At 54.9% G+C, this 18,483-nt stretch overlaps 2 protein-coding genes across 15 annotated transcripts in view; one reads left to right on the top strand and one right to left on the bottom strand.

Annotated features, from left to right (window-relative positions):
- PACS2 (phosphofurin acidic cluster sorting protein 2) overlaps positions 1–18,483 on the bottom strand; it is a 100,275-nt gene that overhangs the window by 75,568 nt on the left and 6,224 nt on the right. For 7 of the 13 annotated variants that reach the window (XM_034938293.3, XM_055098083.2, XM_055098081.2 and 4 more), the window contains exon 1: positions 10,740–10,906. The exons of 1 other annotated variant lie outside the window; for it this stretch is intronic. In XM_034938293.3, the coding sequence (XP_034794184.1) occupies positions 10,740–10,858 (119 nt within the window). In that variant the 5' untranslated portion in view covers positions 10,859–10,906. Of the gene's footprint in view, positions 1–10,739; positions 11,031–18,483 lie in introns of those variants that run through there. 5 more of the 13 variants (XM_034938292.4, XM_034938297.3, XM_055098086.2 and 2 more) reach the window with 5 other exon arrangements.
- Positions 10,259–18,483, top strand: part of BRF1 (BRF1 RNA polymerase III transcription initiation factor subunit) — a 99,057-nt gene continuing 90,832 nt past the window's right edge. Inside the window, exon 1 of one of the 2 annotated variants that reach the window (XM_034938298.2) lies at positions 10,259–10,454. The gene's annotated coding sequence lies outside the window, so the exon portion shown is untranslated. The remainder of the gene's footprint in view (positions 10,455–18,483) is intronic. The other variant, XM_063596429.1, reaches the window with a different exon arrangement.

The following is an 18,483-nucleotide window of genomic DNA, read 5'->3' as shown; positions in this document are numbered from 1 at the left end:
TTCCCCGTGCTCACCGGAACAAGAACAGCATTTGAGAAGAGGGATGTGCATCTGCAGGTCTGCCTCGCTGTGGATCCACATCCTGGCCTGCCAGGGAAGGGACAGTGCTGGTCACCCCCACAATGGCCATCTCCGCAAGATGAAAGGCATCCTGGGGAAGGCTGAAGGGAGGCTGGACTGCATGGCCACTTTGCTGCCCAGCTCAAGACACACCTGGCTCCTGGGGCTGCTGAGCTGAGCTGCCTGTGCGTGGCGGCTGCTGCCAGCTGCTCTTGGGACACGGGCTGGATGGGGCAGTCGAGAGACAGAAATGCGAGACACAGCATTGGACCGAGCGAGCTGACCACCTGGGCCTCAAGCCTGTGGATCCCAAACTCCTCTGCCAAGCAAGGCCCAGGATGTTGGCCCGAAAGGTTGTGCAAGGGCTGCGTGGGGACTGAAGGCCCTTCCAAGTCCCCTCCCCTGCTCCAGCTCACCCCACCTTGTCTCAGGACTCAGGGGTCATTAGAACCCATCTGTCTCCTCGCTGAACCCCTGAAGAGAGCCGCTTCCCTGAAGCAAACCCTCCCCCAGCCCCACCCCACCCCGAAGCCACAGCACTGACCCCTCCACAACCACTGTGTCCCAGCCCCTCCCCGTCCCACCACCCTACGACGGTGCCCTCAGGGCTGGGCCACAGGCGAAGAGCCAGCTGGAGTGTCTCTGCACTTGGCCAGGTGCTGCCTGTGTCCGGGGGCAGGGGGTGCCCACAGCTTGGCCAGGGGGTGCTGAGGAAAGGCTGGTTGGGGCAGTGGAGCGGAACAGCCAGGCCCAGAGCGGGTTGCTCAGCCCCAGGCCTGTGTGCACCCCCAGCAGGAAGGGCAGACCCACCCCTTCCCCAGTGTCTTCCCTTGCCCATTTCTGCCCCTTTTGGGTCCTGACTCCTCTGTTGAGCGGCACCTGCACCCCAGGGGACCCAGCATGGCCCCTGACCATGCAGAGGACCTGGGGCTACGGCCATGAATGTCCCGGGCCTGAGAGCAGCCCAGCAGTAGCCAGTGCTCCCCGGGGCTCCTGGAGAGCCTGCCCCCATCTGTGGGGTGAGACGGGGCGCCACCGGCCTCCACAGGCCGGAGCCCTCGAGGAGCTGCTGACGACCCCAGCACCATGACCAGCAGCCACGCTCTCATCACTCTCACAACCCTGCTAAGTCGGCCTGAGCTGAGCACACATCGGCGCGCGCCTGCGGAGCAGAAAGGGACGGCCTCTCAGCGCTCGGCTATTTTTAGGGCTGCCTCTCAGAGCAGCTGCTGAGCCAGCCAGGCCCAGCCACCCTGCGGGGCCAGCAGCTCACAGGCCTCAGGGCTGCCCTCAGTGGGAGCCTGTCCTACGGAGACCCTCCACGGCCAGGCAGGAATAAGCACGCCACACCCTGCCCCCTGGTCCTGGGGAAAGCACTGTACAACCTCCATCCTGCCACCCCTTCCCACCTGCACCTGAGCACCCTGTCTCGGCAACGCCACTGCCTGCCGCCACCACACACAAGTCACAGGGTCCAAAGAGACCCCCGTCACTGTGACTGACCGCAGACCCGCTCTCTGCAGCAGCCCCCGGACCCCGCCACAGCACCGCAAGCTGCCCACTCCATCAAACCTTCCTGAGACGCATGCTGAGAATGCTGGGCAGAGAGAGGGAAAGGGCTGGTTCTAGCGCCCAGATCCGAGGAAAGCATCCTTTAGTCCAAGGCACTGCAGCCCGTGCCCTCCGTCTCCTGCACAAAAGCCAGTCCCCAGCAGGAGACCCACTGCCATGTGACTGCAGTGTTGACAGCAGGACAGAGCTGCCAGAGGTTTCCAGGCATCTTGAAAGCAAGGCACAGCCTGCGCGGACAGGGCGGTGTGCACGCACCGTGCAGGCCACGGCGATGGGCCAGGTCCTCCGAATCCCCAAGGCCTCCAGGGCTACGGGCACCGTCCTGCTGCCCCTTGGCCCCAGCTCGAGTGCTGCCCAGCCTACAGGCCACCGGCTGCCCAGGTCAGCTTCCTCAGCCCCTCCCTCAGAGCAGCCTGTCTTCCCCGGATCACTGCAGACCACCTCCGAAAGCCCTGTCCCAAGCCCTGCACGACACCTCCCACCCATCTCCACCTGCACACCCTGAGGCAATCTCCACCTCCAGTGTGGTCCACCACTCCAGCAGCACTGCTCTCCCAAATACACACGCTTGGAATAGTCCAGCGACTTCCCCACCACTCAAAATGAAACCACACTCCTTGGCATGACATCCTGGTTCCATTACAGGAACGTCCGCCAAGGAGCTACACTGTGCAGGCTCTGGGCAGCACCAAGCAAGGCAGACAGGGTCCCGCCGTGAGAGTCTCGTGCAGGCTGGCAGCGGTCAGTAGGCAACGTGCGTCCTGAGGAGACGCCCCTGCACGTGGACAGAGGCAGGGGGAAGGGCTGGAGACAGGCTACTGCCCCAGCCAGCCGCCGCCCACTGACACCACCCAGTGCATCTACGGATGTGGAGGATCCGGCAGGAAGAGCAACACGTCCAATTGTTGCTCCAGAGGTGAGAGAGAGAATAGCGCAGAACCAACAGCAGAAGAAAAAGTGGCTGAGAGCTTCCCAGGACTCATGAAAATCATCGATCCACAAAGTCAGCAAGTCTAGTAACCCCGACTCAGGCAATCACAAGAGAACCCACACCAGGACCCACCATGAGACGACCGTTGGCAACGATGACATGACCACAAAGCCACCCAGACGTCTCCCTCCAGCCTGTCACGGCCGCTGACCTCTTACAGCAAAGCTGGAAGTCAAAGCCAGGGACGCCCTGCCTGGACCTGTGGGAGGAGCACACACCACCCCAGCATCGTACAACCAGCACACGGCCTGCTCAGGGTGAGGGCAAACTAAAACATCTTCAGACAAACAGAAAGAGAAGGTAGTTATCAGCAGATCCTCACTAAAGGAAATCCTAAGAACAAATATTCAACAGAAGAAGGAAAATGATTCCTGACATGCGAGAAGAATGAGCAACAAAGGAAGTGGTGAGTTTTGAAGCTCATCAAATATCACAGTATAAAGCAGTAACAACATCTTGTGGGCTTCACAAGAAAACAATTAAGATACACAGTAACAAATGCATATAAATATAAACATGAAAGGGTTGGATTAGAATAAAGTGGGCTAAGGTCCCTGCATAGTTCAGGAGAGTAAAGATACAATTAACTATGCACATTAAAATTTACAGGGTAGGCTGGGCGTGGTGGCTTATGCCTGTAATCCTAGCACTTTGGGAGGCCGAGGCGGGCAGATCATTTGAGGTCAGGAGTTCGAGACCAGTCTGGCCAACATGGTGAAACCCCGTCTCTACTAAAAATACAAAAAAATTAGCCGGGTGCGGTGGCGTGCACCTGTAGTTCCAGCTACTCGGGAGGCTGAGGCACAAGAATCACTTGACCTGGGAGGTGGAGGTTGCAGTGAGCCAAGATTGCACCACTGCATTCCACCCTGGGCGACAGGGCAAGACTCCATCTCAAAAGAGAGAGACTCCGTCTCAAAAAATAAAAAATAAAAATAAAAAAAGGCCGGGCACAGAGGCTCAGCCTGTAATCCCAGCACTTTGGGAGGCCAAGGCGGGCGGATCACGAGGTCGAGAGTTCGAGACCAGCCTGGCCAACATGGTGAAACCCCGTCTCTACTAAAAATACAAAAATTAACTGGGCGTGGTGGCAGGCGCCTGTAGTCCCAGCTACTCGGGAGGCTGAGGCAGGAGAATCGCTTGAACCCGGGAGGAGAGGTTGCAGTGAGCCAAGATTGCATGACTGTACTCCAGCCTGGCGACACAGCGAGACTCTGTCTCAAAAAAAAAAAAAAAAAAGTCAGAAAAAGTCAGAGTGAATGAAAATGAAATCTAGATACATGCTGAATAACCAAAGACACATCTAATATGTAAGGATATATAAAGGTTTTTAAAAAGGATAGAAAAATAGCTAACAGGCAAAAATTATCCAAAAGAATGCTTGCATCAAAGTCAATACTAAAGACAAAAAGCATTACTAGATATAAAAGCAGTCATACAATGAGAAAAAGTTCAAAATACCTAGAATTACAATTCTAAACATGTATGTACCTAATACCATAGCCTCAAAAATATATCAAGTGACGGGGCGTTAGTGGTTCATGCCTATAATCCCAGCACTTTGGGAGGCTGAGGCAGGTAGACTGCTTGAGCCCAGGAATTCAAGACCAGCCCGAGCAACATGGAAAAACCCAGTCTCTACAAAAAATACAAAATTTAGCCAGGTGTGGTGGTGCACACCTGTAGTCCCAGCTACTCGGGAAGCTGAGGTGGGAGGATTGATTAAGCCTGGGAGTTCAAGGCTACAGTGAGCTGTGATCGTCCCACTACACTCCAGCCTAGGTGACAGAGTGAGATCCAGTCTGGAAAAAAAAAAAAAAAAAGTATCAAACAGAAACTGACAGAACTGTTAGAAAAACAGACCAATCTATTCTCAGATTATAAGATTTTAACATACATTTCTAGTAGGCAAAAAAAGGGAACGGACTTGAAGACCACAGTAAACCAAGCTTGATCTAATAGACAAACACTGCACCATCAACTGCCAAACACACATTCCTTTTAAGTATAAACAGAACGTGCATTAAAATTGACACACTGAACCAGAAAGCAGGTTCAAAAAAAAAAAAAGTTTTTGCAGTGGCGCCATCTGGGCTCACTGCAACCTCCGCCTCCCAAGTTCAAGTGATTCTCCTGCTTCAGCCTCCTGAGTAGCTGGAATTACAGGTGCGTGCCACCACGCCTGGCTAATTTTTGTATGTTTAGTAGAGATGGGATTTCACTACGTTGCCCAGGCTGGTCTCGAACTCCTAACCTCCAGTAATCCACCCACCTCAGCCTCCCAAAGTGCTGGGATTACAGGTGTGAACCACCAGGCCCGGCCAGTCAGGTTATTTTATAAGTGAATTATCCCAAACATTCAAGGAAGAAATGATTCCAATTCTACATAAGCTATACCACGATACAGCAAAAGAGGCAGTACTCATTTCACTTCACAAGGAAATCTTAGCACCAAAATCTGCTAAGGACTACAGAAGAAAGGAAGCACACAGACCCCAGACACACACGCAAAAGTCCTAAACAAGATACTAATCATCTAAGCCCACCAATGTGGGCAGGTGGGGAGGCTCACACCTGGAGTCCCAGCTCTTTGAGAGGCCAAGGTGAGAGGATCACTTGAGGCCAGGAGTTGGAGACCAGCCTGAGCAACATAGTGAGACCGCGTCTCTACAAAAAATTTAAAATTAGCCAGGCCAGTGGCATGCACCTGTGGTCTCAGCTACTCAGGAGGCTGAGGCAGGAGGATTGCTTGAGCCATGGTCACACCACTGCACTCCAGCCTAGGCAAAAGAGCAAGACCCTGTCTCAAAAAATAAATACATAAATAAATATATATCCACCAATTTTTAAAAACGGTAATACAACATGCTTAAACTAGTATTTTTCCAGGAATAGGTTAATGTTAGAAAATCAATTTACGGCCAGGCATGGTGGCTCATGCCTGTAATCCCAGCACTTTGGGAGGCTGAGGTGGACGGATAACAAGGTCAGGAGATCGAGACCCTCCTGGCCAACGTGGTGAAACCCCGTCTCTACTAAAAATACAAAAATTCGCTGGGCGTGGCGGTGCACACCTGTAGTCCCAGCTACTTGGGAGGCTGAGGCAGGGGAATTGCTTGAACCTGGGAGGCAGAGGTTGCAGTGAGCTGAGATCACGCCACTGCACTCCAGCCTGGTAACAGAGCGAGACTCTGTCTCAAAAAGAAAAGAAAAGAAATAAAATCAATTTATGTAATTTACCACAATAGTAATGAAAAGATAAAAATTATATAATCCTCTTAATGAAAGTATTTGATTATATTCAACATCCACTCATAATGATTTATTTAAAAAGCCTCTGCCAGTCATGAATAGGATGAGACTTTTTAAGTGCATAAAGGCTATCCACAAAAAGTTGCAGCAAACATCGTCCTTAAAGGTAAAACACTGGAAACCTTCCTTAAGGTCAAGACAGAACACGGGTAATCCACGCAACCAACCATATTCAACACTGTACTATGACAACCGGCACAGTCAGGCAAGAGAAAGAAAGAAAAGTATGAGGATTGAAAAGAAACAACTTTGTCTTTTGCAAAAGATAAAACATGCATTTTGAAAATACAAAATAATCTATAGATAAGTTACTAGGTTAAAAATAGTAAAATCACTGATTTCTTTGAAAAATCAACTGAATTTCTATATGTTAGCAACAAACATAATAAAAAGCTGACTTTTACTATGACTTCTAAAATACAAGCATCTAGGAATAAATGTAACAAAGGATATGCATGACAGCAGAATCTTGTAAAACTCTCAAAATACATTCAAGACCTAAGTAAATAGCTTGATCATGAATGAGAAGACTCAGTACCACACAAATGTCAATTCTCCCCACCTGCTCTACAGAGTTAAAGAACTTCCAATTATAAACCAAATGTGGCTTTGTGTGAAACTTAAAAAGATAATTCTGGCTGGGCGTGGTGGCTCACGCCTGTAATCCCAGCACTTTCAGAGGCCGAGGCGGGCGGATCACGAGGACAAGAGATCGAGACCATCCTGGCCAACATGGTGAACCCCTGTCTCTACTAAAAATACAGAAATTAGCTGGGCGTGGTGGTGCACGCCTGTAGTCCCAACTACTCAGGAGGCTGAGGCAGGAGAATTGCTTGAACCCGGGAAGTGGAGGTTGCAGTGAGCTGAGATCGCGCCACTGCACTCCAGCCTGGGCGACAGAGCTTCTCAAAAAAATAAAATAGGCAGGGCGTGGTGGCTCACGCCTGTAATCCTAACATTTTGGGAGGCTGAGGCGGGCGGATCACGAGGTCAGAAGATCGAGACCATCCTGGCTAACACGGTGAAACCCCATCTCTACTAAAAATATTTAAAAAATTAGCCGGGTGTAGTGGCGGGCGCCTGTAGTCCCAGCTACTCGGGAGGCTGAGGCAGGAGAATGGCGTGAACCCAGGAGGCGGAGCTTGCAGTGAGCCGAGACAGCACCACTGCACTCCAGCCTGGGCGACAGAGCAAGACTCCATCTCAAAATAAAATAAAATAAAAATAAATAAATAAATAAAATAAAAATACAAAAATTAGCCGGGCATGCTGGCAGGCGCCTGTAGTCCTAGCTACTTGGGAGGCTGAGGCAGGAAAATCGAAACCGGGAGGCGGAGGTTGCAGTGAGCCGAGATCGCACCACTGCACTCCAGCCTGGTGACAGAGTGAGACTCTGTCTCAAAAAAACAAAACAAAACAAAAAAATTAGACAGACATGGTGGTGTACACCTGTAGTCCCAGCTGCTCAGGAAGCTGATGTGGGAGGACTGCTTGAGCCCAGGTTTTAGGGGTTACAATGAGCCATGATCGAGCCACTGCACCCCAGTCTGGGCCACAAAGTGAGGCTCTGTCTCTAAAAACCAAACAGATGGCCAGGCCCAGGGGCTCACACCTGTAATCTCAGCACTTCGGGAGGCCGAGGTGAGAGGACGACTTGAGCCCAGGAGTTCAAGACCAGTCTGGGCAACATAGGGAGACCCTGTCTCTGCAACAACAACAACAACAAAATACATAAATAAAAACAAATTAATAAACATCAACCGAAAAAACAATCAAGTGGGAAGGGCAAGGTACAAAGCAGCCCAGCCCTTGCTGAAGAGCGGGTGGGGGCGCTCAGGGACATGGGCACCAGGAGGACACTCTGGGAACCCAGCAGGCGGAGGCCACAGACAGGCACTGACGCATACCCCGTGGGCCACCTAGGAGCACCGTGTGTAACAGTGCTGAGCCAAAAGCGTCGCAAGGAAACCCGGGGCACAGGCCTCCCCAACAACAGCCCAGCATGCCCAGTTCAAGCTCCCGGGGGCAGACTTCTCCGGCTGCCTCCCAGAAGGAGAACCGAAACGAGACCAGCACCCCAGCCTGGCAAACGGTCAATGTGCACACTCCACCAGGCTGACACGGGGAGTGCACCCAGAGGCTGCTCAGAGAGCAAAGACTCGCTCATAACTGGACGGGGACATCCTCAACACAGCCGAGAAAGGATGACTATCTCTAAAGAAACTGCTGAAACTCAAGCAGAAAAAAAGAGAAAGAAAAACTGGCAAAGGAACAGGAATTTCACTGACAAGGAAGTACAAATGGCCTAAATTAGTAATCAGAGAAATTCAAGTTAAAACCATGATACCACTTCACACCCACCAGACTGGCAAAAATTAAGTCAAATGAGTGTTGGCACAAATGTGGAGCAGTGGGGACTCTCGTCCCTGTCAGTGGGGGCCGGAGCAGGCACAACCACTCTGGAAAACTGCCCAGCAGTAACGCTGAGTGCGTGCACACCCCCACCATAAATCCTGGTAGCTGGCGGCACGTGCTTAAGACAGGCCCTGCCCATCCAGAAAGACACACGCAGAAGACTGGCACAGGATGTCCACAGCAGCAGGGGGCTTGTAATTAACCAAAAAACTGGAAACAAGCCAAGGTCCCTTGACAGAAGCAAAGCCGAGGTACTGTCATGCCAGGGAATAGTACGCAGCAGTGAACACGCCGAAAGGCATCAGCATACACGCAGCCCAGAAGCTTCATGGCTGGGCAAAAGTGAGGAGTACAGAAGAACTCAGGAGGAACGAAGCAAAACTAAGTAGCAGACTGTCCGAGGATGCACGGACAGGCAGCACAAGCACAAAGCAAACCTGGGGGCAAGCCCGCCTATGAGGGGCCCTGTTCCAGGACAGGTAAGGGCAGGAGCTCATTATGAGGCTGAGCATGTTCTACGAACAAACTGCATCTGCCCACCTGGACAGCTGCGCCACTCGCTCCTCCGCCCATTAACTTCACACCAACAGAACAAATCCTGTCCTCCTGCCTACCCTTCCTCCCAACCCTGTCCAGGCCAGAGCTCGGGACCCCCCCAGCACTTAGTGCTACCCAGCCCAGGTGCCCCCATCTACCCCCGCCTGTCCTAACCAGGCTTCTCGAAACCCGCCCTACCCATACCCTCCCCACAGACACCAGAGTGGGCTTTCTAGACCCCTGGAGAATAGAGCACAGCTCCACAGGGGGGCTGATAAGGCCCCCGGCCCCTCCTGCCACACGCCCCCACCTCCCTTGGGTTAAAGACTTTGCTGCTCATTCGGAGGGCCCCAGGAAGCTGCTGCAGAGGTTCAGCAAGGGCGGGCTATGTGCTGCAGTGCTGGAGCAGGGGAGCGCCAACAGCCCGCATGAAGGTTCTGGGGCTGTGGGTGAGGCAGTGACTCACAGGGGCAGACAGGAGAAGCGCTGTGGGGTTGTGGGACCTGACATTGGGGCAATCGCCAAGACCTGGAATGGAGAAGCAGCCAGGCCTGGGGAGATGCTCCTGGCTTTGGCTTTGAGGCCCCAGAGACTTCCCAGAAGAGAGGCAAGCAGGCACATCTGCAGTGCTCGGCCCCAGACCTTGGGCAAATGCTGACCCTTAGGTCTCATATGGACACTGGGTCCTTCGGGAGGCCCCGCCAGGTGCAAGAGTCGTGCCGGGTGGGCATCCTTCCTGTCCACTCAGCAAAACCAAAGCCCCGAGGTCCCAACCCTGCGCTCCAGGAGGGCAAGCCCCACTGTCCACCGGCTCTGCAACTCCAACACCACGCTCAGAGATGCAGGCTGTGGGAGCCACAGGAAAGCACGAGAGGCCCACCTGCAGCTGACTAGGGGTGGAACAACTCAATGCCACGTGGGGTCCCCTCCAGGCATAGTGGCCACTTCCAGTGCCTGGAAGGTCCGCTCACCCGAACTCTCACTACCCCCAACCGCCTCCTCTTCTAGCCTGCTGTCTATTCTAGAACCAGAACTTTTCCGGAGAGCGTGTCTCTCTCCTCCTTAGCCTGGGAGCTTCCTGAGCAGGAACTACCAAGTCACGAAGAAATTACAAAAGTTTCAAACTGAGCAGGAGACTCAGGGAAGCTGCAAGTCCAAGGAAGGCTGGGCTATGGCCGGAGGGTAAACCCTATCCAATCGTTACCGCTGGGCGACCGGGCGCCCCCCTACCAAGTGCATAACAGCCAGTCCTCCGCAATGGCAAGATCAACTGGGAGGCGCAAATAGCAGTACTGGCTTGGCGACGTCTCTAAATGAGAGACAGCGCCAACCAGGTACCCGCGAGGAAGACCCCGCCCCGCAGGACAGGGCATCTCCACCGCGCGCTGGACGGAGGATACAACCGAGTCCTGCGCGCCCCGTGCGCCGGGGGTCGCTCCCAGGCCGAGGTCTGACAGTGTCGCCGAACGCGAAAGGAAGCGTGTGGTACCCGAGAGAGGAAGCACCCTCGTCACCCCGGCCGGCACCGCACTGAGGCAGGTGTGCAGGTGCGGTTGCGGCGAGCCAGGTGAGCGCCGCCCGGGAGCCCCAAGGTCCCGCCGGGTCTGAGCAGCACCGGGTCCTCGGAAGCTGAGAGCGGCCCCCGGTGCTCGGGACCCGGGGGGCTGGGGCCGCGCTTGCCGGAGCTGCGGGGGGGGCGGCGGCTGCACGCGTCGAACCGGCGGGCGGGGGCGCGGGGGGCGACCTGGGCTCCGCTGGGGGACCCGGGCCGGGGATGGGGCGCGCAGAGGCCGCGGCCAGGACACCCCCAGCAGGTGCCCGGCGGGAACAAAGCGCGGCGGGCGGCGCGTACCTGGGCACGCAGCTGGGGCTGGAGCCGTCCACCTCCCAGGTGGCGAACAGGTTCATGGGCACGGGCGTGTTGAGCGCGCCGGGCGCGCCGGGGAGGCCGAGGCGGCCTCGCTCGGCCATGGCGCCGGCCCCGCCGCTCCCTCGGCGGCCTGGGGCTGCGGCCGGGCCGCGGACGCGCGGCGGGCGGGCCGGGCGCGCGGAGGGCGGCGGCGCGGTCACATGGCTGCCGGGCGGCGGAGGGGACGGGCCGGGCCCCGGCGTCGGACAGGCCCGCCGGCGGCGACGAGCTGCGGCCGCTCCGCCCCGCCCCGCCCGGCGCCCCGCCCGCGCCCCGCGCGCCCCCGGCCGCCCCGCGCGCGCCCGGCGCCCTCCGACCCGCGCCGGCGCCGCCGATTGGCTGGGCGGGGCGCCAGCTCGCCGCCTCGGGTCCAATCGCCGCCGGCGCAGCGCGCGCCGGAAGTGAGGTGCGCGCGCGCTTCCTCCGGCGGCGCCTCGCGGGGCGTCCCCGCCCGCCGGTGCGCGAGAGCGCGCACTCACGCGCCTGCGCACAGACCCCGCCCGGCGCGCCCCGCCCCGCCCCGCCCCCCGGGAGCCGCGGGCAAGGGCCGGGAGCGACATGGGGGTCCACCGGGTCCCGGCCAGCTTCAGGCGCCGCCCCCTAAGGAAAGCTCATCGTCGCCCTGGCGATGCCCACCTCCCCACGCGCGGATTCCCCGGCCTCGACACTTTCCCGCCTCCACCCCGCCATGCCCCGAGTCTCCCCGCCCCCCTGCCCTCGCCGCCCCTTGTCTCCTGCCGACCCCCGCTGGGTTGGCCCGGCTGTGCGGGCCCCGCCCGTCCCCGAGCCCCTCCCTCGCTCCCCCCCGCGTGGGTTCCCCGGGACGCAGGGAGGTGGCAGGGAGGTGGCCGGGCCTGGCGGCGGTCGCGGGCACTCGAAGCCACTCGGGGCGCCAGGCTGCCGAGCATAGCCTCCAGGGCTCCAGATGACCCCGGGCGCCCTCTTTGCGTCCCAGCATCCTTATTCAGCGCCGCTTTTCAGCGTTGTGCTCAGGACAATGGAGAACAAATGTCTGGGGCCAAGGCTGGCTCCTGGCCCTGGGGTTAACAGTGAACTTGGGGACCCAAGCAAAGAGGAGGAAATGGCTAGAGCCGCTGGGGCCCGACGTGTAGGCTCTGGGGCTCAGGGAGGGTGCTTCCCCCATCTGTTTGGCAGCGGCTCTGGTCCAGCACCAGATGCCGAGCCGAGATTTAGGAAACGGTTTTCTGGCCTCTCTTCTGTTTCCTTGTTTCACAGTTAGTTTACAGTTGCTTTTCTCTCCGCCCTGTGTCTTGTTGTCTACAAGTAGTTTTACTGAAACAAATCCAGCCCGAGCAAATTGACCTGGAGTTGGTTTCTTTCCTGGCCCACGGGGCTTGCCACCCCAGTGCCCCGTCAGCTCCTTCTGCAAAGGCCCTCATGCCGCTGCTTCCTCCGTTGTGAGAGCTCAGCCTCCAGCTGTAACTCCTGTATCTAGAACTGCAAACAGCTGCGACTGCTTAAAGTCAGGGTCCCACTTCGGAGAGAACAAGGGACTCTGTGTTTCCCACGCGCCCCCGGCTCCTCTAAGGTGGTACACTGAGAGCCATGAGGGTCTGTCTGACCTTGGCCAGCTGCTCGGCGGGCAGAGGGCCGGAGGATCTCATACCTTTGAGACAGGGTAGGGGGAGAAGTGACTATGTCCAGAGAGGGGGTAGCCATACCCCAGGAGGACAGGCTGTCTGTGATGGGAGGGCAGGAGACAGGCACCCATTGACCCCAGAACTGAGCGTACGGCGCTGCTGGACCTGGCGAGCGTGCAGTTGCAGTCAGATGGATGGGCCGCCTGACACATGGTGCCTGCGTGCGCCAGCGTCTAACCCAGGCAGGGACTACAACTGGGGGTCAAGTGAGGAGATGCGGGGTGACTAAGCCGTGCACAGCAGGGCTTGGCACCAGCTGCCACCATTGAGCGGCGCCCCTCCTCTGTGCCAGGCACCGTTGTGAGCCCTTAAGGGACGTGACAGTTCTGTCCCATCCCAAGTGACAAAAGAGGAGATGGCGGCCTGTGAGGTTATGCAGCTGCCAGGGGTCGGGATGTGACCCACACAGTCTGTACCAGAGTGGCCCCAAGTACCCGTATGGCGGGTCTACATCAATGCTTCTGCCAGGCAGGAAAGCAGGGACACGAAACACACCGTGCATCACGCCTGCGACCACGTTTATGTTTGTTTTTAAGGTGGGATGGTGGTGATGGGACTGTGGTCTTCTGTATTTTCCAAGTGGACAGATGTCCCTTGGGTGATCAGAGTAACTTTTTAGCCAGAACCTGTTATTTGCACTGCCCTCCTCTGTCGGAAAATGACGCTGTGCTGGTCCTTCTCTTGAGGGCTGTGGGTCACAGGAGGAGATCCCCTGAAGGCTGGGAGGCATCCCTCCCCATGACCCTATGACCCTGGCATGGTGTGAGCCCTCACCCCCATGTTTGGAGCACAGGTGCTTTCTCTGGTAGCGTTTTCTTTAAAGCAGGAACTTGGTTTGAGACAAACCTCTCGGATGACTGGGGTGGCTGGGCACAGTTGGGGAGGATGTCCAAGAAGAGGATCCTTCAGAGCCCTGGGGTCTCAGGAGGACAACCTGAAAGCTGGTCCTACCACGTGCTGCCCGGGGTCCCCGGAGGTTGTGGGAGTTATTATTATTTAAGAAGTTAAAGCTTCAAGGTTCTGAATGCTTGGCTAGGATTCCATTGGTATTAAAAAGACGAAGCCCCAACCCCCAATCATGGGACAGGATGGGCCGAGGCCTTTCCTCTGTCCGCCTGGCTTCGCTAGGTCCCTCCACCTAGGGTGAAGGCTCAGGCTTTTCCAGTCGGGCGCCAGGACCGTGGGCTGCTTGGAAACACATTCATCTCCTCAGCCTGGGCTAAGATGACACAGACACACAGCAGGCCCTGCTGAAGTCGGGGAGTGGGGGAGGGGCCTCCTCCAGGGCCAGCACTGGTCAGTTGGCGGCTCCAGCCCACAGCGCCCCTACTCCTTCTCCTGCCAGGAGCTGGGCTGAGGAAGCAGCCCCACGTGGCCAGGTCCCTGCCCAGCCCATGCTATGGCAGAGGGACAGAACTGCCGAACCCCTAGACAGGCCCTGCCGCGTCCACTGCCATGGTTGGAGCACGTGGCCGTGACTGAGGCTGAGGAGGAAAGGTCACAAAAAAGGTACAGCAGGGCCTTCCCCCTGGAGGCATTTTCTAGGAAGCCATGTGGGGGATGGCCAAGAGCTCTAAGACCGCTGAGATCGCTGCACCCGCAGCCGCACCTGTGGACAGTTCCCACGGTCACCCTTAGAGCAGCTCAACTGCTGAGAGTGAGGCCTGGAATCAACCCCGGGGTTGTAGAGTAGAACAGGGTTAGGTGAGCCATGATAGAACGTGATAGAATATTCTACAGCTGGCAGAAATAGTGAGTTAAAAGTAGCTAAAAACAGGCCAGTCGCAGGGGCTCACACCTGTAATCCCAGCACTTTGGGAGGCCAAAGCGCACAGATCCCGTGACCTCAGGAGTTCAAGACCAGCTTGGGCAATATGGCAAAGTCCCATCTCTAACAAAAATACAAAAACGTACCTGGGCATGGTGGTGCGCATCTGTGATCCCAGTGACTTGGGAAGCTGAGGTGGGAGAATCACTTGAACCCAGGAGGTGGAGGTTGCAGTGAACCAGGATCACACCACTGCACTCCAGTCTGGGGGACAGAGCCAGGCTCCATCTCAAAAAATAAAAATAAAAGGGCCGGGCACAGTGGCTCATGCCTATAATCTTAGCACTTTGGGAGGCCGAGGTGGGGGGATCACCTGAGGTCAGGAGTTTGTGACCATCCTGGCCAACATAGTGAAACCCCATCTCTACCAAAAATACAAAAAATTAGTGGGGCATGATGGTGCGCGCCTGTAATCCCAGCTACTCGGGAGGCTGAGGCAGGAGAATCGCTTGAACCCAGGAGGCAGAGGTTCCATTGAGCCAAGATTGTGCCACTGCACTCTAGCCTGGGTGACAAGAGTGAAACTCTGTCTCAAAAAAACAAAAATGTATGTGAAAATGCACGTCCATGTGCAGTATGTATTTACATGTTAGTGATTATACATATAAAACACCTATTTTCAGGTATAGAAAAATATTGATAGGATACAAATTAATCCAAAGTGTTAAGAAAGTATCTCTGTGTGATGGGGATTCCATTGATTTGGTTTCTCCTTTTTGCTTATCTTTATCTCCTATTTTCTCCACGATGAACATGTATCAATTGTGTAGGGAAAATCAAACCACAGCAGGGTGAGCTGCCGCTGGCTGGAGAGCCAGGCGCCATCTGGCTGGGGCTGCGCCCCGTCCTGAAAAAACCAAATGTGCAAAGGGAACCCTCACCCAACGCAACAAACTATTGAGGATGATCTTTGTGAGAATACTGAATGTTTCACTAGGGTAACATTCTTTTTTTTTTTTTTTTTTTTTTTTTTTTGAGACAGAGTCTCGCTCTGTCTGTCACCCAGGCTGGAGTGCAGTGGTGCCATCTCAGCTCACTGCAAGCTCCGCCTCCCGGGTTCATGCCATTCTCCTGCCTCAGCCTCCTGAGTAGGGGGGACTACAGGCGCCTGCCACCACGCCTGGCTAATTTTTTGTATTTTTATTAGAGACGGGGTTTCACCGTGTTAGCCAGGATGGTCTCGATCTCCTGACCTCATGATCCGCCCGCCTCGACCTCCCAAAGTGCTGGGATTACAGGCGTGAGCCACTGCACCTGGCTCACTAGGGTAACATTCTTAATATCAAAGGAAATCATACAAGTCCATAAGACCACTAAAAAATTCCCAGTGGAAAATGGTTAGAGAAGCTACAAAAGATTCACAAAAGAATAAGTGAGACAGTTGTCACTACTATCACGAATTGTAAATTATAAAAAGATGCACATGGCTGGGTGCGGTGGCTCATACCTGTAATCCCAGCACTTTGGGAGGCCGAGGCGGGTGGATCTCCAGGTCAGGAGTTCAAAACTAGCCTGACCAATACACTGAAACCCCGTCTCTACTAAAAATACAAAAATTAGTCGGGTATGGTGGCGGGCGCCTGTAGTCCCAGCTACTCGGGAGGCTGAGACAGGAGAATTGCTTGAATCCAGGAGGTGGAGCTTGCAGTGAGCCGAGATTGTGCCACTGCACTCCTGCCTGGGCAAGAGAGTGAGACTCCATCTAAAAAAAAAAAAAAAAAAAGACGCACATCACCACCTTCTCCTTAATGCAGGCTAATCTAGACCTAATACAGACCTAAGGTCGTGATGACATCCTCGGTGCACCTGGGGCAGGTGCACCCATGGCATCCTGCAGGTGACACTGGAAATGTCAACAGGGACGCAGGTCCAGGTGTGTGAGATATTTCAAACAGCAACACCTACAGAAAGGAATGTCCAGTCCAGGGGAAATGACAAAACTTGCCCTGGCACATCCACCCCATGGGATGTGGAATAACCAGCAAAACGGAACGCTGCCTCAGTTTTAGCAACATGGGGAAATTCTCAGGTATGTGATTGTGTGACAAATCAGGGTGTAAAGTTGAACACAGCATGACCTGGATTCAGGAATAAAACTCTCCCCTCTTGACTGTGGTTATCCTGAGTCCCAAGATTAAGAGGGACCTTGATGCATAAATTTTAACACTTCTCTCTTTCCCACAATAGAATATCATCACAATAAGCCAGGACATAACTTAAATATTAGAAAAGAAAGGAAAACACCCAGGCCCTAATACAGAAATCAGCCAAGGACATTCAGAGACATCAGAACAGCAATTACCGCAACACGTGTCAACCAACACTCAACCTCAGTGCTCTTCGTGCAGGATGGATTTCTGGTTTTGTTAGGTTTTGTTTTTTTCTTTTTTTTTTCTTTTGTTTTCTTGACAGGGTCTTGCTCTGTCAACCAGGCTGGAGTGCAGTGGTGCCATCATGGCTCACTGTAGGCCAGATCTCCTGGACTCAAACCATCCTCCTGCCTCAGCCTCTCAAAGTGCTGGGATTACAAGTGTGAACCACTGTGCTGGGTCCCTAAGGGTTTTTAAAAATTATTTATTTATTTAGAGACAGAGTCATGGCCGGGCGCAGTGGCTCACGCCTGTAATCCCAGCACTTTGGGAGGCTGAGGCAGGCGGATCATGAAGTCAGGAGTTCCAGACCAGCCTGGCCAACATGGTGAAACCCTGTCTCTACTAAAACTGCAAAACTTAGCTGGGCACAGTGGCTCATACCTGTAATCCCAGCTACTCAGAAGGCTGAGGCAGGAGAATCACTTGAACCCAGGAGGCGGAGGTTGCAGTGAGCCAAGATTGCACCACTGCACTCCAGCCCGGACGACACAGCAAGACTCCATCTCAAAAAAAAAAAAAAAAGAAGACAGAATCTGCCTCTGTCGTGCCCAGGCTGGAGTACAATGGTGCCATCTCAGCTCACTGCAACTTCTGTCTCCTGGGCTCAGGCAATCCTCCCTCTTCAGCCTCCCGAGTAGCTGGGACCACAGGCATGTACCACCACACCTGGCTAATTTTTGTATTTTTGTTAGAGATGCTGTTTTGCCATATTTCCCAGGCTGGTCTCAAACACCTGGGCTCAATGAATCCTCTCACCTCAGCCTCCCAAAGTGCTGGGATTACAGGTGTGAGCCACTGTGCCCGGCCTAATTGTTTTTTTGGGGGGGACAGAGTCTCACTCTATGGTCCAGGCTGGAGTGCTGTGGTGTGATCTTAACTCACTGCAGCCTCAGTCACCTGGGTTCAAGCGATTCTCCTGCCTCAGCCTCCCAAGTAGCTGAACTAGAGGCACGCACCACCACGCACAGCTAATTTTTAAATTTTTTGTAGAGACAGGGATCTCACTTTGTTGCCCAGGCTGGTCTCGAACTCCTGGGCTCAAGCTATCCTCCCACCTCTGCCTCCCAAAGTGCTGGGATGACAGGCGTGAGCCACTGTCCTGGCCTGGCCCTTGACTTCTGTGGTGGAAGGTGGACTGGAGCCTCACCAAGTCTCACTCGAGTTGCGGAGAACAGACAGGAACAGGGACTTGCCTTCTGAGCAGTCTGTCTACCAGACACATGTCCTCCATCATACTCCGCAGTGCTAGGGTGGGCTATTCTTATCCCTGTTATGCAGATGAGGAAATAGAAACCTAGAGAGATTGAAGCACTTGCCCAAGGCCAGGCAGCAGGTGAGAAGGTGAGAAGGCCATAGAAGCTTGCCTTCTCATTTCCCCCGCTGACTGCTGCATGGGGGGACAGGGCTATTGAGTACCCAGGAGTTATTTTGATCAAATGTGATAAGATGACAGACACAGAGACAACCGCCTTTGAAAGAGGAGTTTATTACTCACAGTTCCCAGGAGGAGGGGCACGTGGGGAAGCACCCAGGGCCAGTCAGGACAGGGAGGGGGTGAAGGGAAAGGGTGGGCAAGAGGCTTTATTGCCATTTTCCAGGCAAGGCAGAGGAGGCAAGCTGAGCAGAATTAGAACTGGGTCATTTCAGTGGGCTCTGGGCTTGGGGGGTGGTATCTAGCTAGCTGGTACCTGGCCTTGGGGTGATTTAGGGCAGGGGGCTAGTGTTCAGGAATGCAGGAGCCTGATGAAAGGAGGCAGGTGGGACTCATGATGGTTGCTCTGCATATCAAAGGTATGCTCAGCCTGCACGGTGGCTCAAGCCTGGGA

Source organism: Pan paniscus, chromosome 15 (assembly GCF_029289425.2).
Source record: "Pan paniscus chromosome 15, NHGRI_mPanPan1-v2.0_pri, whole genome shotgun sequence".
Classification (NCBI taxonomy): Eukaryota; Metazoa; Chordata; class Mammalia; order Primates; family Hominidae; genus Pan; species Pan paniscus.
This window is presented reverse-complemented; position numbering and strand designations above follow the sequence as displayed.